At 48.8% G+C, this 26,579-nt stretch overlaps 1 protein-coding gene across 2 annotated transcripts in view; it reads left to right on the plus strand.

Moving 5' to 3' along the window:
* Positions 1-26,579, plus strand: part of SH3RF2 (SH3 domain containing ring finger 2) — a 125,130-nt gene that overhangs the window by 90,116 nt on the left and 8,435 nt on the right. For both annotated transcript variants that reach the window (XM_026498995.4, XM_044384184.3), the window contains 5 exons: positions 3,128-3,219; positions 4,504-4,674; positions 11,405-11,640; positions 14,872-15,230; positions 17,713-18,021. In XM_026498995.4, coding sequence (XP_026354780.3) covers positions 3,128-3,219; positions 4,504-4,674; positions 11,405-11,640; positions 14,872-15,230; positions 17,713-17,988 — 1,134 coding nt within the window. In that variant the 3' untranslated portion in view covers positions 17,989-18,021. The remainder of the gene's footprint in view (positions 1-3,127; positions 3,220-4,503; positions 4,675-11,404; positions 11,641-14,871; positions 15,231-17,712; positions 18,022-26,579) is intronic.

Here is a 26,579-nt window from a genome sequence, read left to right on the forward strand (position 1 = left end):
ATGTGGTGGCGCCATTTTACATTCCCACCAGCAGTATGTGAGTTAGGGTTGCTCCACATTCTCACCAACACTTGGTATGGTCAGTCTTTTTAATTCTAGCCATTCTCATAGGTGTGTAGTGGTATCTCACGGTAGTTTTACCTCACATTTTCCTCATAATTGCTGATGTTGACCATCTTTTGACATGCTTCTTGGCCACTCAATATATCTTCTTTTGTGGCATCTTTACCCATTTTTTATTGGGTTGTTTGCCGTCTTCTGTATGGGTTGTAAGAGTTTTTCTGATATTTTTTCATCTGCCTTTTATTCTTTCTTCCTTCTTCTATCCCTCTGGCTCTACTTCTTTCTCCCATAGGGTCCCTGTCCCAGTTCCTGAGAAATACCTCCTGCCCCCCAGAGTTGCCTACTATCTCCCCTTGTCTCCCTCCTCCTCTGCCTCTTTCCTCCTTGTCTGCACATGTTCTCCCTTCTCTACCAGAATGTCTCAAAACCTGAGAATCTGGCCTCACTTCCCATTCCATATCAGAAAGCACTCCATCCCAAGTCCACTGATCTTAGTGCTGGCTAGGTTCAGTGTTCCAAAAAGGGGGAAGGACCCCTCTCTCGAGATGAAGACCTAGAGAAGCAAAGACACATAGCCTGGTATCATGAGGGATGGCTTTGCATTCTGGCATCTTCCTCCTCCCTAAATGATTAATAGCGTTTACAGATAAAAGGGCTTTTTACTCAAACACAACACTGGAATGTCATGGGTGTTAAGTGAAGTGCATCCTGCTTAATCAGTGGTCCAACCGTCTCCAAGAACATAAGATTAATTGTTCGCATAACAAGACTCTCCCTTGGCACATCTCCCAAGCCCAGCAGGGATTTATCTTGCGAAGTCACAGGGAAGGAGCAGCCTAGCCCAAAACTGGCAACTTTTCTTCTCTGTTTAAGGGAACTGGTATGACAATATTTGATTGCAAAGCTCAGAGAGCTTTACGCAGTGTTAGCGCTGGATGAGTGACTAGGGAATGTTTTTTTTTTTTAAGAGCTTACTTAGATATACCTCACCTGCCATACAATTCACCCATTTTAAAATGTACGATTTAGCGGTTTTTAATATATTCATGGATGTGTACAACCATTACCACAACTTTACAACACTTCATCGCCTCCACAAGCAACCCTGTATTCTTTAACTACCGCTCCCATAACCCTTCTTATCCCCAACCCCTAATCTACTTTCTATCTCTACAGATTTGTCTATTCTGGACATTTTACATAAATGGAATTATATAATCCAGTCTTTTGTATCTGGCTTCTTTCACTTAGCATAATGTTTTCAAGTTTTATCCATGTTCTAACATGTATCAATACTTCATTCCATTTATGGCTGAGTAATATTCCAATGTACAGATACACCACAACTTGTTTTTCCGTTCATCAGTGATGGACATTTGGGTTCTTTCCACTTTGTGCTATTATGAGCGATGCTGCTATAGACATTTGTGTATAAGTTTTTATGTGGACATATAGTTTTGTGTCTCCTAGGTATGTACTAGGAGTGGACTTACTGGATCTAATGCTAATTCTGTTTAATCATTTGAGGAACCACCAGACTATTTCCCAAAGGAACGACACCATATTACATTCCTTCCCACCAGCAACTGTATGAGAGTTTCAGTTTCTCTAAGTTCTCCCAACCCTTGTTATTATCTGACTGGAATGGTTTTCTGATCCAAAACTATATCCTCAAACTGCCACACATTCATACACATAGCACACATATATTTAAACAATTGTCAACAAAGAACACCCAAAACTACCAAGTCATGCACACCAGCACATATCTCTACAGCTCACGCACATACACTTAAAATCCGGTATAGACATTGACAATCACATGTGCTCGTACAGACGGTCACACACAGTACACATGCATATCACCCCACAGACTCACATGTGTGCACGTAATCGACATACAATAGACCAGCGCTGTCGCACAAGTGCGTAGTACAGTTGTCATGGGTTGTGAACATACACACAGCACCAGAGACACATGCACTCAGTAATGCATTCCCTCTTGCCCAAACACACATACACAAACAAGAGTTATACCCGAAAAGCATAGTCCTAAAAAGGCACACATATATAATTACCCTCAACTCATGGGGGGATAACCAAAGATAGATTGTATTTACTCTGGGTGTCATGGAGGTGGTTGAGATTACATCCGTCCTTGGTGTACTGGGTAGGAAGACCTTTTCATTCACTTATTTGTTCTTTAAACTACAAGTGCATACTGAGCACATAGAAGAGAGCGGATGAAAAAGATAGGGTCCCTGCCCGCATGGAACTTACAGTCTGGTGGTGGGGGCAGTCACCTCTGTGAGAGATGCTAAGAAGGAAGTAAGCAAGGTCACAGGTCACACAGGCAGGGTGCCAGGAGAGTAGTTTCTGGGTGTGTCTAGCATGGCTGCTCCCTCTTTCATCCTGGCAAAGTGAACACTATTCAGATTCGCTTCCATAAATCACTGGATAAACTGGTGTGTCTGTGGATGTGTTAACACCAGCAGTAGTAAGAGTGTGGGCTCAGGAACTAGATTACCCTGGTTTAAAATTTGATTTCTTACTAATTGGGTGATCTTTCCCTCAGTTTCTCTTCCCTAATTAGGGATGGTAAGAGTACCCTTAGTCAGGATTAAATTAGCTGGTGCTTGTAAAGCACGTAGAAGTGCCTGGCCAGTGTTCGGTTCTCGTTAGCAGCCATCACATCTTTTCCTGAGAGGACGTTTCCATAGAGCGGGTGAGAGTGTACTGGGAGGGGGGTGGGGAGAAGCTAGGGCGGGAAGACCAAGGATCCTGGCAGTGCCCCATCGACTAGGAATTGGATGAGTCTTCATCTCCTGCCATATCTGAGCAGTCTTGGAATGCAGCCCTGGCATGCCACCCTGGCAGGCCATAAACCAGTCTAGCCCCACCCCGCTCTGCCCACAGCCCCAAACCACAGCAGAGATGCGCCATGGGCGGCACTGGGCATGGCTCTTGGTTTTCAGCTGGGTCAGGCCTTTCGGCAGCAGCTCTGCTGGGGGCCTGGCTTGTGGTGTTCACCAGTTCTGCTTGGCTGTCTTTTCTGTCTATGTAGGTCAGCACTTACCACCCTGTACCTGCCTCCCCAGGACATTCCACGGCCATCGTCAGTCTGCCTGGCTCCCAGCAACACCTCTCAGCGAACATGTGAGTAACAAGCTCAGCCCTCCCCCTTCAGGTCCTGGCTGGAGGGGTTCTCTTGGCCATCCCTCTGCCACCAAGCATCTCCACTCCCAAACCATCCCGTCCAGAGAGACAAGAGCCCCCCTTCCTTTGTATCCTTCAATGGAAATAATGGTGAAAACACTAATTGGCAAACCACATCAACCTAGCTCATTATTTTACAAGCGTAGAAAGAGACCGGAAGCGTAGCCACGAAAACACTGCTGGGAGGTTGGATACTGAGCCATTTCTACTGACTTCCTTTAGATTCAAAATGTTGGGTCATAAATCCGTGTTACTTTAGGACCAGAGGAAAATAAATATAGCATCTTAGAGGGGGAAGATCTTGCCAATGAGAACACCCCCCCAGCTCCTTTGATAAAACCCTCCAGTGTCTCATAGTCCTTGGAGTCTAGAAGGCCTTCTTGATGTCCAGCCTGAGGCCATACACTGACTGGTAACCTGACTCTGGCGAGCCAATGTGGGTTCTTGTTAATGCTTTTACTCAGACAGCTATCTCACTGTCACAGCCTTGCTAGTGTCTTCACCCCTTGACTCATACCTGGAGGTGATTTATCTGCCTGACTCCTGTGCGGAGTGCAGAGTGAAAGTCACTGCTCTCCCCCAGGGACACTTGCGCTATTACAAGCCCATTCCCCTCCAGCCCGCCACGCAGCCAGGATTCCACTGTGTGCTCACAAACTAAAGTCAACTCCCACCTCCTGGTTCCCCATGTCCACGTCCCTGCCTACATGAAGCTAGTTCCTTCGGCCATTCCTGGGGGTCAAACGTGTCCTCATTCCCAGAAGAGGGAGTAGATCAGAGAGGCTGGTGTTCTGACCTCTCCTTTCCCTTAGCTTGCTGGCTACAACCATTTTCTTGGGTGATACGCTGAGCAGTATGAAAAAGCACCCTGAGCAGAGCCATCACGTCTAGGTTGAGACCAGGCTGTGCCACTAATCCCTGGTCACCAACTCCTGCCCCTATCCTAGGCCAGTCTCCCCACCGTCAAATGCCACGGTGGCCTAGCGTAGTGATTCCCAGCTGTGTGGCACTCTATGGTGGCCTCAGGATTCGGGGAGGGCAGGGGTGCGGGCCCTCCACTGCTGCTTCACCGCCACGCTCTGTCACTGCTGCCTACCTTCCATCCTGAAGAAGTTTATCGCTGACCACAGGGTCAGGCGGCCCTGAGGTTCCGTTTCCCTTCGCCGCTTCCATGGCCTCTGCCAGGCACGCTCACCTTTTTCACCAGCTCCCTTGTCTCCCCAGGTTTGTGGCCCTGCACTCCTACTCAGCCCACGGACCGGACGAGCTGGACCTACAGAAGGGAGAAGGCATCAGGGTCCTGGGCAAGTACCCGGACGGCTGGCTCAGGGGCATCTCCTTGGTCACTGGGCGGGTCGGCATCTTCCCCAACAACTATGTCATCCCCATTTTCAGGTGAGTCCCCTCCGTTCTCGAGCAGCAGAGGTCGGGTCACCGAGGCCAGGGGCCATCTGTGGGTTGCATCGCTGAGGGACTCAGTGCTCCTTCAGAGCGTGGGCCAAGAAATAGCCCTAACACTTTATTTTTTTAAATAGTAACTAATTATTTTTATAGCTCTTCACATTTTACAAGCACTTTCTCATCTTTTACTTCATTGCCTGTGCCCAGGAGTCCTTCCCATAAGGTAGATAGTATTTTCCAGATGAGGAAAGTGATGTACAGACTTAAGCAACCCACTCAAGAATGGGGTTTCAGGGTTTCTACTGTACAAACCCCCCAAATCCCATTCACATCCCCCGCCCCTGGCCCTCCCATCTAGTCGAATAATGGGAACCTGCGATGATCAGAAGACCCTCAGAGCATCTAGGGAAACTTGCTAGGACAACACTAGGCCAGTAGGCGAGTTTCTGTGACTCAGACCACCACCTGTCCATCCACACCCCAGGCCGCAGGCAGGTTCCCCTGAAGGTCTGTGTCCCTCGCAGCCTTCCCAATCTTTTTCATTCTCTGGTATGCTTGACACTTCCGATTTGTCTAACTGCTCGGACCACGACCACCAATGCCCACGGGTCCCAGCACCGCCCATGGCTCCTCCTCCTTCCACCCCACGCCAGCCCAGGCACAGCGTGTCACAAGGCAGTGAGGCCATAACCACACACCAAAGGCTGGCTTTATGACATACCTCCGAGGAAAGTGACAACCCATTGTACTCTCTGGGGGTCAGACCTGGAGTCATATGTCCAGTTTGGGGGACCTTCATGTAGGTGGGGCACGGTGTCCGGAGGAGGGCAACAAGGATGGTGAGGAGACAGAAAAGTACACCACAGGAGAAACTGATAGAGAAACTAGGGTTAAGCTGCAGAAGACAAGGGTCAGAGGGACCATAACAGGCTGTGTAGACAGGAAATCTGTTTCCTGAGGGGGCAGTGAACCAGTAGATTTTGGTTCAGTAAAAGGCTGCACTTTTTAATGCATAGATTTTTCCAGTAAGGTTGGCTGGTGAGGTGGTAGACCCTTAGACCCCCTTCCTAGGAAGAGTATGGGCAAACTCTGGGTTTCCATAGATGCAGGCTTATATAAAATGATATCTTCACATGACAGAAGGTTGGAGTAGAAGTCATTTCCTTCTATGGAAGGTTCTTGGAATTTGTTAGAGAGTTGCAAAATCTCCATAGGCAAACTAAGTGTGTCTTTAACTGATGCTTTATTTCATTCACTCAACAAAAATTTATTGAGCACAAACTATGTGTCAGGCACCTTTCTAGCACTGGAGAAGCACCAATGAACAAAATACACAAAATCTCTGCCCACTGGAGCTTACATTTTAGTGGGACAGACAGACAATAAACAAGATATGTAAGTAACATATATAGTGTGTTAACGGTAAGGGCTAAGAAGAAAAATCAGAAAAGCAGGATAGAATTTGTGGCGGGGGGGTTGGTGATTAAAATTTTAATATGTTGGTCAGGAATGGCCTAACTAAGAAGGAAGAAGGAAGAAAATGAGGCAGGTGTATTCCATACGACAGGACCAGCAAGTACGATTGCCCTGAAGTAGAAGTAGATCTGTCCTGAAGGCCCATAGGACTGGATCAGAACAAGGGAGGGGGACGTTAGTAGTAGAGGAGGTCAGAATGGTAACAGGTGGGCCAGATCATCTAGAATTTCCTAAGTCATAATGAGGAATTTGGCTTTAACGCTATCACAGAGTTTTAAGCATAAAAGTGACATGATCTAACTTACATTTTAACCAGAATCCCTGTAATTGCTGGCTTGAGAGTAAAGCATAGAAAGGAAATGTGGAAGCATAGAGACTAATTAAAAGGATATTGCAATAATCTGGGGGAGAGGTGAGGGTGAACTGAGCCAAGGTATCAGCCATGGAGGCAGGCAGAAGTGGTTAAATTTTGGGTATACTTTGAAGGTAGTCACAAAGGAATTTTCTGACAAATGAAATATTGGGTGTGAAAGAATGGAGGAGTCAAGGTGAGTCCTCGTTTTTCCCCTGAGTGGAAAATGCAGTTGCCTTTTATTGAGAGATTTGGGAAAACCTAGAGGAATGGGTTCTGAGAGGTGGGGGGTGGGGGGAGCAAAAGCTCAGCTGGCAGCGGATTAAGTCTTAGATGCCTGTTAGCAATCCCAGTAGAGATGTTGGCAAATGGTTGAGTACACGAGCCCAGAATTTTAAGGAAGAAGGTCTGGGCTTGAGATTGTATTTAAAGCCCTAGGACTAGATGAAATCATCGGGATAGGATCAGTTGCATTGGAGAGAATGACAGTGAGGCAGAAACTAAAATCTTCATGGAATGAGGGGAGAGGCTGAGAGAGGAAATGGTGACAAGGTAGAGTGGCAGGTGGTAGAGTCTGATACTAGCAGTCAAAGCTGGGGAGGGTGGGAGAATGGTCCAGAGGTGCCAGTGAAGAGCAAGGAGGATGCCCACCCTAACTTATGATCATTTCCTCCATGACATGAGTTCTCTAGGGACCATGTTTACTACTAGGGCATTTGCTTATGCATCAGGCCTTAGCCCCAAGTCCTAGTTATTTTACAAAAAAAACTAAAACTAAACTAAAAAGCTTTAAAATTAGAGTGCCCATATAATTTGTCACCCAAACTAAGACACTTTTAAGAAAAAAACACACACTTTTAGTATACCAGGAAAGCAGGTGTAAACTGAGACTCTGCTAGGAAAAGCTGGACAAATAGTTACCCTAACTCGAATGCATGTAAGATTCCATTTCAGTGGATTTCAAGACTCCAGCTTCCCTTTCCCTCCTTCTTAGCTTTTCTCCTAGGTGCACATATTGTGCCTTTAGGCAAGCCGTGAGCATCTAGACTCACCCGCTCCAAGATGGCGGTATGTCAGACAGTGGATGCGGTGTCAGCCGTAGGCTGCCGTTGAGTCTGTCCCCCATCTCGTGTTCATAGAATCCTGAACATATGTATACGGAGGTGCTACTTATGTGGATGGGTGTGTTTGCTTGTAGGGAAGCAGCATTTCTAAGAAGAGCAAGTCCCTGTCAGAGTATATTCTCCAGAGGGCTATTAGGTGATAGAAGATCAGTGTTTTCTGTATGCGAAGTTCTCCTTGATGGCCCCCTGACGCAAAGAAAGGTCCCATCATCACTGATCTTAGACATCGGTGACATATGCCCCGTTTGTCTACGTGGGAGCAGCCCAACCTTGTTCTTGACCACTCTTTCCACTGTGGGAGGTTAAGCTCCTTCTGCCTTTCAGGACTGACTGATGTTGTCCTTTGTCAACTTAGTTTCCACTTTTAGCAGGTTGTGTTAGGACTAAGGGGTTGGACTACATGCACAAAGCCCCTTTCTGCTCTTTGGTTCTGTGTATGTGTGAGGCTTTCCCCCCAGCTTTGTTTTTCTGTTTGCAGTGATGCCTCTCACTGCCACCAGCCCCCTTGGTGTAGAGTACAGCCTTTTATAGAAGAGCCAGGGCTCGAAAGTATGAGAGGCCCCCTTAGCATTTGCACATTTGCTCTTATTAGCATTATTCCCTAATGAACTGGGCCTGCCAGAATTTGGGGACTAACTATAGAGAGACTAGAGCTGACCAAAATGGCAGGGTTTTCATTTAAGATGCAGTAAGTGAGCCTTTTAATTACCGAGAGAGGAAAAGGCTGCTGTGCTATCCAGAGTTCCGGCCCTCTCTCTATGCCCACCTGTCTAGCTGATGTTGCCGCCATGCCATACCTCCCCAAATGCTGGAGGTAGCCATTGGCTCAGATTGTGTGGAACATTTTTCAGGTTTCCATCCTTCTTAATAGCACCAACATCTTTGGGGTTTCCTCCTTCATGCATAGTCTTGGTGGGAGATAGAAGTTTCCTCCCTTTTCAGAGGCTCAAGAAACCAACTCCTCTTCCTCTTCCTCCTCCTCCTCCTCCTCCTCCTCCTCCTCCTCCTCCTTCTCCTCCTTCTCCTTCTCCTCCTTCTCCTCCTCCCCACCCCCCTCCTCCTATCACCCCAGCTGAGGAACAGGCTCGGCCAATCTGATGCTCCCTCTTGGGCCTTGGCAGCTTGAACCAGAGAGGAAAGAATGTGGGGGTGGGCGAAGACCATCCATGGCAAGACCACGAGCAGCAGTGTCTGATCAGAACCCCCTGTCACAGATTCCCACTGCCGGGCTCTCGCAGCCTCCCTTAGATCCTGTTTCAATGGCCTCTCTGCCCCTCCTGTCCTCCCAACACATTTCCTTCTGCCCAGTAGCCAGGATATTTCACTGTCTTACACCCTTCACCAGACGCATATGCCCTCCTGGTGCCTTAACACATGGGCCAACACTCATTTCTCTTAACCTTCCACACAGAGCTCTATAAAGATGGCCAAGGTGCAAGCTGTCATCTTACCAGGAGGCTGCTGCCAGTGGTTAGCACAGCAGAGCTCTGTGTGGAATGCCCCTTCGAATATGGGGTGAGCTCTTACAGGCTCACATCACAGATAGAAAAGGGGACACGGACCCGCACACTCAAAGCAGCACTGTGGTGCAAGTCAGAGGCAACATACACTCCACCCCCTTAACCCCAGAGTGTCTTTCAGTCTCTCCATCTGGAAAACAAGAATCAGAATGTTTGCAGGGCTGGGGTATCATGGGGACTATTACTATATGTTAGCAAAGTACTTTGGTATTAGAAAAAAAGTGCTGGCCAAGTGCTGAGCTTTTTGCCAGAAGACATAGAGGGACTCCGTGTGGGATGGGGGACTTGGGATGTAGGAGTTTCTAGAATCTGGCCCAGTGCTGGGCTCAGAGAAATGAGGTCATAGCTTGGTCCGTAAACAGTGGTTCAAAGAAGGGACTTGAGGAATAAGGCTGTCTTGGGCCTAATTAAATGTATTCTGTCCTAGCTACCACACCTACTACCACTGGAAACAGTTTTGGGAGCTGTCTTTCCTGTTGCCAGCCCATTTTACAGAATCCAACACCTTGAGGCCTCCGTTCAAAAGACAGGCAGATGCAGCCCTTTGCCGTGGAGGCCAGTGCTGGGGATTTCTCTCCACTGCTCAGCCCTCAACTCCAGAATATAGTCTGAGCTCTCACAGGCGGGCAGCCCGTTCCCTTCCCTGACCACATCCCCAGGGACCTGAGGCAGGTTGTCGGCCGTGGGTAGGAGGCCCCTCACTGCAAGCATCATTCCTGGGCATCTCGCTGCATCTGTTTCATGGGCAGAGTGGACCCATTAAATGACGCTTCACCCATCTTCGTACAACTAGTTGGCTTGTTGTTAAGCTCCATATCACTCTTTTAGGCAAAAGGAAAAGAGAAAAGGAGGAGAGAAATAAGGGAAAATTCCCCGAAGAGAAACCCGCAGACATTAATGGGAAGGCCACCAGGGAGGGCGCCTCCGAGCCAGGGCCTTGGGCGAGTCGGTCATTCCCGGGGTGTTAGCAGAGGTTATTTCATCAACAGAGTGACAAGCTGATCATGGACTGCTCAGTAGGGGCTGTGATCTTGGGGTAGGATTCATAAAAGGGCAAGAAGGCATGTAAAATGACAGCCATTCTCCATGGGGTGCAGGGAGTAGCAAGCTGGAAAAAACTGACAAGGGATTGCTGTTCTATAAAACTTCAGTACTATTCTTCAAACTCAGAGCCCAAGGCTGAAAAATTAGGGTCTTCGGAAGGCATGCGTAGAGCCTCCCTGGTCTAGTTTGTTTCTTTCAAGCAAGACGCACAGTTTTCCTCACTACTTAAACAAGGCAGGCTCTCGCCAGCCAGGACGGAGAGCGCTCAGTGGTAAGACGGTGATACGGTTCAGTGGTAGAGCAGAGGGCCAGCCTGGACTGGGGTTCAAATCCCAGGTCTAGTAGCTGCTTGGCCAAGTAACTGTTTTCTCATCTATAAAATAGTGGCACTAACAGTACCTCCCTCAGAAGGCTGCTGTGATGAACCCACGGGGTAATGTGGGCAAAGCACTGCCCAAGACCCAGCATACAGCGAGCGCTCAACATGTGTTAGCCCAGATGACTGGCATCAGTGCCGAAAGCATCACAGAAGCCGTGCAACAAACCTCTGTCCATAAGCAGTATATGCAGAACACAGAGGATATAAAATAAGTCATATAAAACCTCTGCCTTCAAAGAGTTTAGCATCCAGTGGGAAAGGCACTGAATGAGTAAGAGATCAGAACTGTGGGGCGCCTGGGGGGCTCAGTCGGTTAAGCATCTGACTCTTCGGCTCGGGTCATGATCTCAGGGTTGTAGGATCGAGCCCCATGTTGGGCTCTACGCTCAGTGCAGAGTCTGCTTATCCCTCTTCCTCTGCTCCTGCCCCCCCCCCAGCTCTCAAATACACACACACATAAGAGAGAAAGAAAGAAATCAGAACTGCAAAGCAAGTTGAACACATACAAGATCTTGTGCTCTGAACTCATGGGGTCAGGAGTGATCAGAGCTGGAGTGAAGAATGACAAATTCAAGTCTTCCTGTTCCAACAGGGCCTCAATCTGAGACCCTGTCCCCACCCTCAGCACACCCACACAGGGACCCAGCTGTAGGAGGTGAGGCCCCCGTAGCTAAGCCTGGGTGGTTGATAAAGGGAGTATATATGGGCAGGAAGAGGGTGGAGAGAGGCCACATTTAGTATATGGTTGAGAGCTGAGAGGTTTTTAAAATAGGACTCTTGACTGAGCGTTTTCTTTATTTCTTCTCTTTAAAATGCTTGCAACAACCAGAAAGACATCTAGTTTTCCAGATTCTCGGAGTCCTGGTCTCTACGCCACATGGACATTATCCAACTCCTCTGTGTCCTCCCAAGGCAGCATTTCAGAAGGTGATCCCCGGCAGAACCGTCCCTTCAAGTCCGTCTTTGTGCCCACTGCCATAGTCAACCCTGTGAAGAGCACGGCCAGCCCGGGGACTGTAGGACAGGGCTCTCTGCGGAAATCCGGACGGAGCAGCATGAGAAAGAGTAAGTGGTGGCAGAGAGGTACGTGCCTAGAGCCAAGTGAGGAGGGGACCGGACTCCGGGGTAGACAGAGCGCCTTTTGCAAAAATGAGATCTTGGCTAAAAAACAAGCCTCTGTAAAGGGTGCTTTTAATTCCCAAATAGTGACCAGTGCTACTGGATGAAGCCAGACCGACTTAAGGTCACTGCCCTTGGTCCCTCCATTCCTGTATACTGAATGGCTGGGAGGATAGCGGCCCTGAGTGCCAACATATGATTAGACACAGCCAAGGTGGAGGCTGGCTCTAGTTAAGACAGACCAAGCAAAGTATGTGCTGGACCATGCTTCTCAGACTATGCTCCAGGGAGCCCCTCAGGGGTGCCAAAAGGGAAACATGGGAAGGATGGGGGGAGGAGGCACAGAGGGTTAAGGAGTCAATTCTCAGAGCCCCTAAATCTTGCTTTGTTATTTAACTAATATATAGACAAGGTTTAAAAAATTATATTAGATGAAAATAAGTCTTCATATCGTTCACCCCTGTCCCTACTGCTCTTCCATGTCCATAAATAGTAGCTTATAATCATACCCACTGTGCTGTTCTGCGCCTTGCTTTTTACCTGTATCACATCCACGTTGCCCCCATGGCAATGCTTTTATCTCCTGACATACTGAATTTCTACGTAAGGCTTTGTTTGCAGGGATTTTAAAAAGTGTTTCAAACCCATTGTTCTACAAAACATGAAGGTTCTATAATTTGCATACCTCTCTGGAAGACCATCAAGCAAAGTAAACTTGATTTATTCTACAACCTCTGATTCAAACTGGGCTCTGCAGTCTCTCCTGCTGTCTTGAAAGATGATTAAATATGAAAGTGCAGTATGACTAGTCAAAGCAAGAGGGTAGGTAACATGTGGGACAGTGTGCCACCCAGGAAAATGTGCCAAGAAAATTAGAACAAATGTCTTCGCCCCACCCTCTCCCAGGGCTTTCACCTGACCACCTGCTTGACCACCATTCCCACTGCGCTGCCCCTACCACACGCCCACTTCCTCCCCACTCCTGCCCTTCCTCCAGCTTCTCCCCTCCCCCACACAAACCCCTACTAAATAATCCCACCACGGCAGCCTTGGGCAAGTGACTGGACCTCTTCAGTCTTCAGTTTTCTCATTTGTAAAATGGAAATAAAAGTAGTACCTACCGCATCAGGGTTATTGTGCGGATTTAACAAAATAATCCATGTAAGACTGATGGCACAGTCCCTGACACATAGATTCAGTCTCAAGAAATCTGAACTGTTTGTACAGAGGATCGTCTTCTCGGTACTATCTTAGCTGCTACGATTACGCGGGTCGTCTGTGGTCCATCCAGCGCGTGAACTGACTCAGTGTTGACATGTCCACACTCGGTCTAGACCACTTAGGAGTGCTGAGAATTGTGTCCTACTGGCAAGTGCTCACATTTCCTTTCACACACTCCTTCTCTACCTTGGCAGAGATCTCAACTGGCTTGGAGTTTTGACTGCTTGCACTGTATGCACATGTGATAAGAAAGCATTAAATCTCTTGGAAATTAAGAGCCAACAAGATAAATAGATGAGGCATAAAACCAATTTTTCACACATTTCCAGGAGCCTAAGGACATGTCTGCCCAGGGCTGCTTTGACTTTCTCAGGTCCCGGAGGCTTTCTCTCTCCCTTTTCCCAAGGTGAGGCTGGTCAAGCTATCAATCTCCCCACAGCGAAGAGAAATGACAGGAGAATTGACTGGGCGCCTCATAGGGCTCTCGGTGGAAAAATAAATGTCTACATTGAAAGGGCAGACTTGTGTAAATGGCGCCCGCCTTGCTCACCGCAGCTGAGAGCACCGAATGTGTTTAGTGAGCGTTCTGCTTTTCATGTTCACATCGGGCCTGACAAAGAGTCACAACACAGAACATGGCCCTGACTCAGGCCCTCTGTGCTGGACACAGTTGACTCTGGTTCACGCACGTGTCCACAGACTATCACAAAGGACTCACATCTCTGACTGGATGTCCCCTGTGGCTCCCGAAATGCTGGGAGACCCTTATGGAGAAGTGGACTGCAGCGCTTCTCGGGTGTGTCTCCTGTCCCCCAAAGAGGGCACTGAGGTCCCAGTTGTTCCCCTGGTCACATACAGGACATATTCCCAAGGGATGGAGGCCTCCGGCCTTCCAGAGATTTTGAGGGGAAGGAATCACTTCCTGTTACTGAGGGAGGATCATCTCAGTTAACAAAATAAAACAAAGCTCAAGGAAGGGATAAAATCACACTCTTGGACCTTGTATTTTTAGGGTTTGCTATCCTTTACCCAAACGTAACGAGAGCTAACAAACATGGGGCATTTATTATGTTCCAGGCACTGTGCTAACACTTTGCACACATCATAAAACGTAAGCCTCCAGCAGCCCTGTGAGACACTGCCATCCCCTCTGGTTTACACCTGCAGGGCTGAGATGCCGGGAGATGACAGGGCTGACTTGTCCCATGCTCCCTGGGCGTAAGTCTGATTCCAGAACCTCTGTCATGGGACTTTGCAAAGCTCATCCACACACAGCCCAAACCTTTCCAAATTTGCTTCCATGTGGTGTCAACGTTCACCTGCACACACCCTCCTTTAATTCCACTTAGCCCTCCTCCCCGCGGCCCCCAACAAAAGCAATCCCACCGCCCATGCCTACAGCTTCTGTTAGGATTTTCTTCAAGTAGCTGGTCAGAGCCCCCTCCCGTCCTCTCTGCTTTCCTCTCTCCCCGCCTCGCATCCCTCCCAGTTGACTGACTCTTGTGGTTCTCAATTTCTTCTGTGTCTTTCTTTCTGTCTCTGTCTTTCATTTCCTCTTTGGTTTTCTTGCCTCTGTTGGCTTCTCACTGTGAAGCTGTCTCTTTAGGTTTGTCTTCTTCACTTTCCAACCGCTAGGCCTGAAGTGAGAGAGTAGGAGTGCATGTGTGTGCGTGTGTGTGAGGGAGAGAGGAGGCAAATGGAAGTAATATACCTTCTGACAGCAACCCCCCCCCACGCCAAACATTCAGCTAGCCAGTTATTTCCTGCCAGCATCAGCAAACAGCACTAAAAAAAGAATAAGGTCACCTTTGAAAGACCCTGAGAGAATGTGAGCACGCTCCAGTGGGGAAAGCACTTAACTATTCTGGGATATCAGGACACATGGCTTACACAGCCCCAACCCAACCTGCTGTCAGCAGCCCCCAGTGCTGATATCTGTGTCATATAATTCCTCAGATGGATCCCTGCAGAGACCCGTCCCGTCAGGGATCCCCGCCCTCGTGGTGGGCTCCCTCAGACGCAACCCCACCATGGTCGTTCGGCCTCAGCAGTTCCAGTTCTACCAGCCGCAGGGGGTCCCCTCCTCACCCCCAACAGTGGTGTCAGAACTGGGACCTAAGCCCACTCCCACTGGGGAGCCTGCCCTCACGTGCGTCAGCAGGGGCAGCGACACCAGGATCCGCTCCGCAGCCAGTTCCCTCATCATGGAAGGCAAGGAAATCCCCATCAAGAGTGAGCCTCTACCTAAACCACCTGCATCTGCCCCACCATCGATCCTGGTGAAACCAGAAAACTCAAGAAATGGCGTCGAAAAGGTAGGCTTGAAAGGACGTTGGGGGGATGGACTCTTTATATCCCTAACTTTGCACAGTGTCCCAGCTCCTGAGATTTGTTTTAGTGGACAAGGAATCAAAATCGCACCCTCAAAACAACGCTCACACACAGTGCCCCCCCACCGCGCGCGCGCGCGCACACAGACACACACACACATCCTCACACCACTCGCACCCTCTGCAGATGTCCTACGGAATCTCCTTTTTGCTTCCTGAATATGTCATACATCGTTCTTTTGAGGCCCACAGGTGAGTTGGGAAAAACACGGCTTTGGCATCAGACACACCTTGATATGAATTCCAGATCAACTACTTGCTATCTGGTGACTTGGCCAAAACACGTCACCTTTCTGAGACTCTTTTTGCCTAATCTGTAAAATAGCAGTAAGAACAGTAACAGCCTCCTAGGACTGATGTGGAGATGAAACGAGAGAAGATGTGTAAAGTGCTTAGACCAGGGTTCATGATATAGAAGAGGCAACTGAGACACAGGGGAACTTAAGTGATTTATCAAGGTCACAACAAATTATAATGACTCCAACTAACTTTTACTGTCACCTCTGTGACAAAGGGTCAGATCTTTTAACTTCTTTTTTTTTTAAAAGATTTTATTTATTTATTCGACAGAGAGAGAGACAGCCAGCGAGAGAGGGAACACAAGCAGGGGGAGTGGGAGAGGAAGAAGCAGGCTCATAGCGGAGGAGCCTGATGTGGGGCTCGATCCCAGAACGCCGGGATCACGCCCTGAGCCGAAGGCAGACGCTTAACCACTGTGCCACCCAGGCGCCCCAGATCTTTTAACTTCTAGTCCAGGGCTTTTCCCACTAGAGATTTGAGTTTTTGTGAAAGTCAGGTTCTCAATATCCTTAAGACGGGAGGAACGGTGAGATAGAGGAGGTGACATTAAGAAAATTAGGTGATTGTTATCTTTTAGTTTATTGACCAACCACCACCACCACCACCACTACCGCAATCATCCCCACCACCACCACCACCACCATCCCTACCTCCACCACCATCACTTCCACCACCATTATCACCCCCAGCACCACCAACACCAGCACCATGACCCATTCCACTCCAAATGGAATGATGATGTGATTTCCTCCTCTCTGTTAGGCATTTACTGAATGCTAACAACCTGGCAGGCACTGTGCTGAGGACTTGACGTGTCTCATCTCATTTAATCCTGACAGTAACCCTCTGTAGGGGATATTATTATTCTCAGCAATACTCTGTAGTAGGTATTATTATTGTCATCCTTATTTTAAAATGAGGACATGGAGGCTTAAGGAGTACATTACCCAAAGGCACACAGCTGACATATGGGAGTGTCCGGAGTAGCATCCAGATCTGATAGAAAAACTCATGCTCTTCATGCTAAGCTCTCAGCTTGTAAGGAAAGGCATTTGGAAAAAGTTAGTGTTGACCGATATAAATGTTGGGAGTTCTTTTTCTGAATTTTAGTTTTCAAATAATTCCATTTTCCAGGCCCCAGTTGCCCTTTACCCCAGGCTGTTAGATACGGCCTTCAAACTATCTGCATTTAAGAAGTGCCCAGACCCTCTGCAAGATATGGTGAGGGTCAAAAGTATGAAGAAACTTGCATTCTCAGTGGGGGACACTAGGACCCAATTTCATGGAAAACAGAAATAATTTCTAAGCAGTAGCACAGAACACTAGTAAGCCCTCAGTCAGGGATGTGCTGAAGCAGATACCTGTTGATAGAAGGTAGAGACAGAACAGGCATGGAGACGTGAAGGAAAGAGGGCGGGAAAGGGCTTGGGCGACAGGACCATGCCTCCCGTGGAGAGGGGGGCCTGCTAATCAGCTCCAGGAAGCTAATATCAGAATAAGGCGCAGGCCTCAGAGCAGCAGATCTCTGATTTTTGAAGAGACTTATGAAATTCTAATTTTTAAATGCCATCACCTGATTTTTACGTGTTGGCCATTAAATCAAACTCTCAGACATTCTGCAGACGAAATTCAGCCAGCAGGCGTTCAAGTTTCGAACTCTGCTCTTGAGGATATACGGCCGTTATGAAACTTGTGAGTTGGAGTCCGCAGGAGGGTGCCTCAAAGAAGAGGTGGGCCCTGAGATAGGCCTTAATGGCAGGTGGAGAGAGAGAGGGAAGGCAAACCTCTTGTACTTTCTGGAAGGGATCATAGCCTCCTGCCTCAGCCCTTTTCTCAAAAACAGCTCTGCCTCTGGGAGGCCTTCTGTGGCCACCCCATTCCAGCTGCAGTTCGAGAGTGCTCTACACTCCCCTAGCATCTGACACCTCCACCACCACTGCACGATGCGGATCAGACCCTCATAGTAGACACGGATATTTGCTGAATGAACACAGAAATGAAGCATTTGAAGGAGGGTCAAGTGTTGAGAAACAGCATGAGTCGAGTCCCGGGGAAACCAGCACAGCTCCCACCTCACCTGGTCCCTTTGCTCTCCTTTCTCTTGCAGCAAGTCAAAACCGTGAGATTTCAGAATTACAGCCCTCCTCCTGCCAAACAGTACACCTCCCATCCCACCTCAGGAAAGCCTGAACAGCCCACCACCCCTAAGGGGTCCCAGCCTGAAGCAACCCCCTCAAGCCCAGAGATGACCGTCCTATTCGCCCATCGAAGTGGCTGCCACTCCGGACAGCAGACAGACCTCCGAAGGAAGTCAAGTTTGGGCAAGACCATGACCCCGGTGTCCACTGCTTCGGCCACACAGACCGTGTTTCCCAGCAAATGAATCAACGGGTGGCTTTTCCCAGATCCCAAAGAGGTGAATTGCATTTAAATACAGTCTGCCTCCACTGATGGCGTCCTGCCATTCTTTGGGTACTCGAGCATGGGTCCTTGTTCTGCCCATGTTACCTTTGGGAAAGGAAAGGTGGGAGCAGGGAGTCCTGCCCTGGGTGGGAAGATAAAGCATGTGGCCTTGCAAACATAACAGTTGGAGGCAGCAAGGCCACTACTGAGACCAAGGAGTGGGAGAGAGTCTTGCCCTCCCTCTTCCCCAGAATGGAGTGCTGCCTCATCCCTCGTGTTCTGTGTAGAATTTCTATGGTGCCGTAAAAGGGGCTTCAGCCAGGGGTGTCACAATGGGGGGAATGTTGGCATTGCTTCTTTGACCTCATCACCGTGTTCTCAGCAAGCATCAGAACAGGTTCTGCCAGCTTCTGGGGCCTGTACACTGGCCGCTAGTGGCTGCCATATTGTTCCCTCCATTGAGTCATAATCCTGGCTGCAAAGGGGGAATCTGGGGAAGGATGTGAGATGGATACTCTGATCATTCTGAGAATCCTCTAAAACCAAAGGGAGTCTGCTTATTGGATTTGGTCCAAACAAGAAGGTGAGAGAGAAAGCTATGATCATACTTTAAAGTTCTTAATCTGTTTTCCCATGTATAATCCTACACAACGGTTAGGCAGGAAGCGCAAGGCTGTGGCTAGGGTCCTGTATGGAATTATGGACAATTCATTCATCTTGGCTGTAGTCTAACCTCGCTGAGAAAACACAGCATGCTTCAAAACAAGTGTGTAAGGGGTCTGAGTTTGGATATATATGCCATTTGCACTACAACATTCTTTACCTTCTCTGATTTCTTCTCATTTGGGGCAGACTAGCTGTTCCACTGGGTCATGATATGAGGCAGCAAGGTCAGGAAGAAGATGCCAGTCCAAGGCTGGAGTGGGGACACTTTGTGGAGGGCAGCTGCTAGAACAGTAATGGGGCAAAGAAGGTTGGAGAGGGCAGGGGGCATGAAGGAGAAGAGGGAGGGTAAAGAGAAGGTGGGGGGTGGGTATGAGAGAGAGGGAAAGACAAAGACAGGGGGAGGTGGAGGAGAGTGTCAGGGAAGAAGGGAAAGGGGGGGAAAGAGCGGCTTTGACACTCCTGACAAGTGGGGACGGAAGGATGGAACCTGTGAAACCAGGTGACCCCACCAAGATGGGGCTGAAGCCAGCACCTTGTAAACAGGGTTGAGGGGGTACCCCTGAGCTGAGGCAGTCTTGTAAGACAGCCCATGAATCCTCATTAGACTTGACTGTGGTGATTTAACATTTACTGCAAGCTCATCAAGGTGGGCACCTCAGGGCATAAATGCCATTTGCCGCTAAGGCTGGGTGTCCTTAAAAAAGCAAGGCAGGTCTAATTAGACCTTTTCCCTGGACAGTTCTTGATATCCTGGGATTAAAAACATTTTCCTTTTACATACCCCCACACATACATGGCAAACTGAATTGTTCACATACTTTTCCAGATATTAATGAAATGAAAACAAAACCATAATCCTGCCAAGGAATGCTGCACGGGTGTCAGAACTTTGGAGATAGTAGAGCTAACATGGTAACGCATCCTGGACTTTCTGTGAAATGACCAGCTCCTTGCCTCACTGAGCGGAATATAATTATCCAGATGGAGAACGGGGAAGAAGTCCCAAGGACAGGGAGACAGCCTAGATTTGTCAAAATATAAGTATCGAAGCTGCTGCTTTACTCAAAAGAACAGCCTCTGTGAGTGTAGCCATGAGTTTGGTAACCCTGCGCTACACCCGGAGTGGCAGATAGAGGGAAGGGCCCGCCGAGCACATATTTAGACTGTGCCTCGGTAGCCGCGGATCCAGTTAACTTCTAACTGCTGTGGCTGACAAGCAGGTTGTACAGGAGTTATGGACACACAGTCCTTGCCTTCCACGTGAAGCAGAATATTCTTCCAATTGTCCACTGTCTTTATAGGGCAACCTTTCTGAGAAATGTCAACAATTCGAAAGTCTTGCCACTCTCGTTCCAAACCCTTCACTAATGCCCAGCATCTCACTTACTCCCTCCCAAACCAAATCCCATCTCTGTGGAGTCATATGAGGATTTGAAAGGAGCAAGGGAGTGTTGTTTCTGAACTCACGGGAGCCTCCAATCATTTTTTCCACCAACATGTGTCAGGCAATTCCTGTGTGCTGGATATGGTGGTGAGGACAACAGGGACATCCTCTCCTGTAATGTCTGCTGTTACCCGTAAGGCAACTGTAATTGTCCCCAGGACAGAGCCAAGGAAACCGAGGCGCAAAGAGAAGCCACAGATCATAGCAGAGTGGGTTTGACAGCTGCCCATGGCCCTAGTTCAAGCTCTCTGACTTCAAAGCCCAACATGGGACTGTGCTCAATGAACGAGGAGAGCAGCCTTGAGCCCAGGCCACTGACTCCCGACAGCAGGGATGTGACATAGTGTGATGGTTACAGAAGCAGGCTGTGCCACACAAAGACTGAGTTCAAATCCCCGTTTACCACGCACTAGCCATGTGATGTTGGGCAAGTTACTTAACTTCTCTGAGCCAGTCTCACTGATAATAGTGGAATGATAATAGTGCCAGTCTCATTGGGCTATCGTGAGATAAACTGACGTAGTATTATAAAGTGACAGAGTACACCCCTCACACATGTCAGACTTGAACGTTTTTGAGGGAGCAGGCCACTGGAATTCCAGCTGAGAAAGTCTAAAGCAAGAACATGTCCGGGGCAATGGTGCTAAAATGAAATGAGTATAGCCCCACCATAGAGGTCAGAGAACAGGGTAGGCTGAGTCCTAAAGGATGACTAAGAGTCAGATAGAAAAAGGGGTGGGGGAAGGGCATTCCAAGCAGAGAAAGAAGCATTTAGCACTTGGGTTTAAATGCAGTAATCAAGCCAAGTTCTCTTATATTTAGAGGAATCCACTCCTTTGTGGAACATTCCAGGGATCCCAGGTAGAACCTAATACCTCATGTCTGAAGCCAGATATCCCCTCCTGTGAGAGCTCCACCCCTCAGCCAAGACTCAGAGTCACTAGGAAGGTGCCTCTTCGCCTCATGATCAGACCCTGGCATCTGAGGAAAGGTGTGAGGGCAGGCTGCGATTGGGGGCGGGGTCAGGGGGACATCTGAGAGGTGACGGAGGGGCACAGCCAGCTGAGGACAGACTCCTAGGGCCATACTTGAAGAAACGGTCTCCTTAAGCAGCATCAGGACCCTCACCTAGGCTCGTCTCCTTCCTTTCTCATGTGGGACCAGTGCCACCGCCTCTACCCTCCACCATCCCCCAGACGGGGCTTTCGGAGCCCCAAGAGTTTAAAGCATGCCCCCACCTGTGAGTCGGCGAGGTGCTGGACTGACCCACTAAATACATGGCTCACTGACTTCCAACTTCTCGTGAAAATTCAGAAGGTCCGTCCATCCCAGACCTGCCGTTCCAGAACAGCAGCAATCCAGCAGGGCTGGGTCAGGGACAAGCTGTAGTTAGACAGACATGCACTCTTCAGTGTGCCACAGCCCCCTAGCCTGCTTCCTCACTCACATAACCTACATCTGAATTAGGCATGTTCTCCTGGAGTCAGTGGGCTGGACGTCATTCCACAGTCTGCAGGGACGCCTGGAGAGTAAGAGCTGGAGCCTTGGAGCTGATCCAGGCAGTCGGGTCTCACAAGTGTAATAAGTTTCGTCGGGGCCTGACAGGTGTCAGTCAATAGTTTTGAGGTGGGGTCTAGGCATCTGTGTTGTCAGCATACTCCCCAAGTGATTCTGATGTCTAAGAATCAAATCTACCTTTCTCATATCGTGCAGTAGGGTGGGAATGTAGCCATGCCGGTTGCCAGTGTATTGAACAACGCCTGTAGTGACAGGTGAACAGTGGATGCTTGGAGCTCCCTGAGGCATCTCCCCACTCCTGTCCCCTGGCCCTTTCTCCACATTCTCCCCGTTGCTGTACCTTCCAACAGCCTAGGAGCTCAGGCCGGGTGCAGCGGAGACCTTCAGCAGTAAGGCTGCTCTTCCTTCTCACTGGCTAGTGCCTACACCGTAGCAGTGGTTAAATACCTTGACTATGACCCTGTTATAGAGAACAAGGCCCAGAGAGGTCCCTCAGAGATTACGAGCACTGCTGTCCAGCCCAGCACTCTTCCCAGCCCACAGCCCTTGATAATCACTTCCATCGGGCCCTTGGCTTCGGAAAGGAGCTGACTTGGAGGGTGGGCAGTCCCTTGCTCCCCAGTCTCCACCTTTTTTAGCAAGCATTTTCACAGGTACGAGCAATACCCTTTAGCTTCCCAGCTCCTCTGGCATCAGTTAAGCAGGTATGGAAGTCACTTGTTCCAGTGAGATGAGCAGGCATGACCCTCACCCTCTACCCTACCCCTGCCCACACAGACCAGTCATACAGGCTCTGGATCCCCTTCCTGGGAAGCGAGCAGCAGCAGCAGGCGGCAGAGAAAGTCCAATCAAGTCTCTCCGCTGGGAGCAAGTGCTGAGCAAGCTGGGCTGAGCCAGGGCCTGCAGCTGCTGCCGCTGGCGCGTCCTCTCTTTCTGTCTGGACAGTAAAGACCCCAGTTCTGCCCGGGCCTAGAGTAGGGACTGTGAGCACTTGCAGCAGCCTCTCAGGTGACCATGAATGGCAGTCACTCGGGGAATGTGTTGGGCAGGCAAGACCAAACTAGAGTTAACGCCAAAGATCCTTGCAGCAGCTCCATGTCCCTGAGAACAAATCTTGCAAGGACATTTTGCTTGAAATAGAACAATGTTAAATGATCAAGCCATCTGTTTGCCAGGCCTCAGTATTGTGTCCTAGACCAGAGCAGAAACAAAATGTTCTCAGGAAGCCCTTCTGCCTACTGACCTACACTTCAACAGATAGAATGCAGCAGCACTGGGCTCAAAGGTGACGGGGATGGGGGGGGCGGGCATGGAGGAGCATTCCAGGTTCACCCACCCATCCCCCCATTCATTCAACACCAGTTATCTGTCACCCACTCTGGATCAGGCTCCACAAGACAGTGGGGACTCAGTGGTTCCCAGGAGAGAGAAAATACACAGGGGCCTCGCAGAGTGGTGTTTCTTAGTAATTTTACTGGATCTGGGGGCTCCTTTCTGCCATTCCTTCTTCCCCTCCTCCCCACTTCCCTCGTAACCACTATCCTGAGCTCTGTGCTTACTGTTCCCTTGTACGTTTTCCGCACATGTACCATATGGAATTTTCAGTGCGGCTCATAGATCTGCTCAGTAAACACTAGTCAAAACAGATATTGCAACCTGAGGCCATAGAAACCCCGCCGAATATTTGAACTCCCATCTGGCCTCTGTCACTGGGATTCTAAGGCTTTGAGTCATTGCTGGGAATTGAGATTTTGATGTACAGCATGGCTGGTTTTAAGAAGTTCTAGTTTAGAGAGATTTTTATACGCTTTCTTCCCAGCACAGCTGCTTAGAGAGATCTTGCTGCTCCTGAATAGGTGAAATGTGGGTGGTGGCTGCGGCCGAGCTGTTTGAGTCTAGGGCTTTCCGGCCAGCTCTCTCTGGGCCTTGCCTGGCCCCTCTGGGGACCCAACACAGAAACCAGAAGCAGCTCCTCAGAATCTGAAACCGAAAGAGACCTGGATGCCGCTGAAACAAAGTCTGTGGGGAAAAGCTATTCTTGTCCCCTGACTACAGATCAAGAAACTGAGACTCAGAGTGTTTCAATGCCTTACTTAAGTTTTCATGATTAGTTTGAGATGGCAGGGAGACTACTAAAAAAAAAAAAAAAAGTGTCTCTGACTCCTCATCCAGCAATAATTGTCACCATTTACTGAGCACCTGCTGTGTACCAAGAACTTTTCATGCGTTATGCCATCTAATTCTGCCCAACCCTACAAGGGGAGAGATTGCATTATCCTATTTTAGAAATTATAATTAAGGCTCAGAGGTCAAATGACTGGTCCAAGGCAACAAGGACTAGAATCTAGAACTCTAAGCCCAGACCTTAATCTTAAATCACCAGGTCCCTCTGTTCAGTGGCAACTATTAATACACACCATGGGTGAGGCTGCAGAGGCTACACAAATGGGTACGTGCTTCTGAAATCACAGGGATGCGGATGGGGACAGGGTCAGAGGATGGTTTGATTCAGAGGCTCCAGCCCACCCAGATTGAAACTGTAGGGGTCTTGTCATCAAGAAGTAGTGGTGGGAAGGAAGATAACTGAGAGTGTTCTCTACAGAGATATCCAAAGAGTAAATGCACCCCTGCTCCAAGGGCAGCCGGACACAGCTGAGCAACTTGAAAAAGAACCAAAGCTTGCAACGTGGCTCTGGATCATTGACGTCAAAGCCTGATAATTATTTTGCATTCCCTAGATCTCGCCTTCTTCATGAGTTTATTTCTGGTTTTGCCTGTCCTCACTCTAAATGATACAGAACAGAGACCCAGAAAATGGGGGACATGATTTCCAAAATGACCCTCCACTTTCATCTTCTCTGTGGGAACAAGAGGGCTCGAGAGCAAGAACATCTTCCAGTGTTCCATGCTGGTATTTATCCAAAGTTCAAAGGCGATTGCTTTCAGGGGTAAATACACACCCACAGATGCAAGCTAATTATGCAAATAGGGTCACTGCTGGATGGACGAGAGCTACCGCCTGGTAAAGACTAAAAAGGATGCTAGCCAAGACCCAGGGAGAAAGGCAAAAGGCATTTGTGAAAGGCAAAAGGCATTTGTAAAAGCCATTTTGTGTATCTTCAGTTAATGCTATTAGAATCAGTGCTACCATGACCGGCGGACTTGATGAAGGGCATCCGTGACATCAGAGTTTGACTGCTGTAGGTCACATGTGTCCTGGAGGCCAGAGCCATCCTGATGCCCTTTCCATGAACACGACGACTCCCTGGACCACACAAGAGGACTGTGAGAGCTAGTGGCATTCAGCAGACCTTCACAAAGAAAGCAAAAGCAAGTTTGCCTCTAAAAGTAAGGAGGCAGCAAAACCACCTGGTGGATCAAAGAATTCAAATCAATGTCACCGTCAAAGGGTGGTACCTACCCCTGATTCCTAGGCCTTCCCCATTCCCAGTTCTTTGGGGAGATGTTTTACATCTCTGTGGAGGAGAGAGCTGGAAAAAACTTCACGGCATAAAGAGGACATGTCAGTCACAGCTGAAGAGAGATAGCACCAGCTTCCATGACGAGGAGCAGAGCAGTCAGTCAGAAGGGGCAACACTGGTTGGAAGGGAATTTTAGATAGCAGAACCACATTTCCAAATATCCCATTCTGCACATTCTATTTATAAGCTCAATTCTTTTTTAAGCTTAAGCCGTTTTTAGACGTTGGCCATTCTGAGAGCCTAGGGCTTCTTCATTATGGAGACCTCCAGCAAAGGACTAGATTTTAAAGCTTTGGTCAGCAAGGATTTGGGGATAGATACACCAGCAATGTTCCCCGTCCATGAGAACTTTATAAGATATGGAGAAGCAATATAATAATAATAGCTCGGGTGATGGGTTTTGGAACCAAATCACGTGGGTTTCTATCCCAGCTTTGTCACTCCCTAGTCATGTTTCCTTTGGCAAATGACTAAACAGACTTGGATAAGTTACAACACCTCCCTAAACCTGTTTTCCCATCTGTAAAATGGGTATCAGAACTTCCACCTCATCAGGCTCCCATCAGGATTAAATGAAATCATGCATATAGAGCTCCAGTCGTCGTATGGGGTACATCGACGGGTTCGACACATGGTAGTTATTACCAATAAATGGACATGAAGGAGAGCACAGTAAAAACTAGCCTCTATCATAGGAATGGAAATGAGAAGAGGGAGAGTAACGACGGTGTGTTTCAGTTGTCAGGGGGCTTCAAGGAGGAGAAACGGGTTCTGAAAGATGTTAGCATGAAGAAATGGTTGCCATGTGGAGAGAACGCACCTGGGCTCTGGAATCACAAGTCCCTGGGTTCAAATCCTGGTCTTCTTGGCTCTCTGACCTTGGACCAAGCTAACTAACCTGAGACTTTCTTGACTCATCTGAAGAGTGCCAACAAGATATCAGCCCTTCATAGGGTTGTAGGGAACGTGATGGGAGCAGGGAGGCCAGATGCTCATGTACACAAGGAATCTAGAAGTGAGAGCTGTCGGAGGAGGCTGCAGGCACGAGAGAGGCTTGAAGGCAGGTGAGCAGCGGAAACACTAAGTAGGAGAACAGACTCTAAGCGGGAAACACCAAGTAGAACAGATTCTAAGCTGCCACTCGCTAGCCGTGCGCTCCATGCCAGGTACTGCGCTAACCCCTCAGGGGGTGCTTGGAGGGCGGGGAGGAGCACAGCCAGCCCAGTAACCCGAATTCAAATGCAGGCTCTGTGTGTCCTCCCTGTGCCACTGTGGGCAAGTCATTTAATCTCCCCAGCCTTTAGTCCCCTGGCTTGTCGGATGCAGGTAGTAATTGTTGTTCTTGGAGTGGTGTGGTGGGGAGGAAATGAGAGAATGGACGCAAAGTCATCAGCACGGTACCCCGCACATAGAAAACGCTCGGTGGTGTCAGCTATCGTGATTATTCACATGCGTGTTTCC

This window comes from Ursus arctos, unplaced genomic scaffold (genome assembly GCF_023065955.2).
Source record: "Ursus arctos isolate Adak ecotype North America unplaced genomic scaffold, UrsArc2.0 scaffold_5, whole genome shotgun sequence".
NCBI classification, from domain to species: Eukaryota; Metazoa; Chordata; class Mammalia; order Carnivora; family Ursidae; genus Ursus; species Ursus arctos.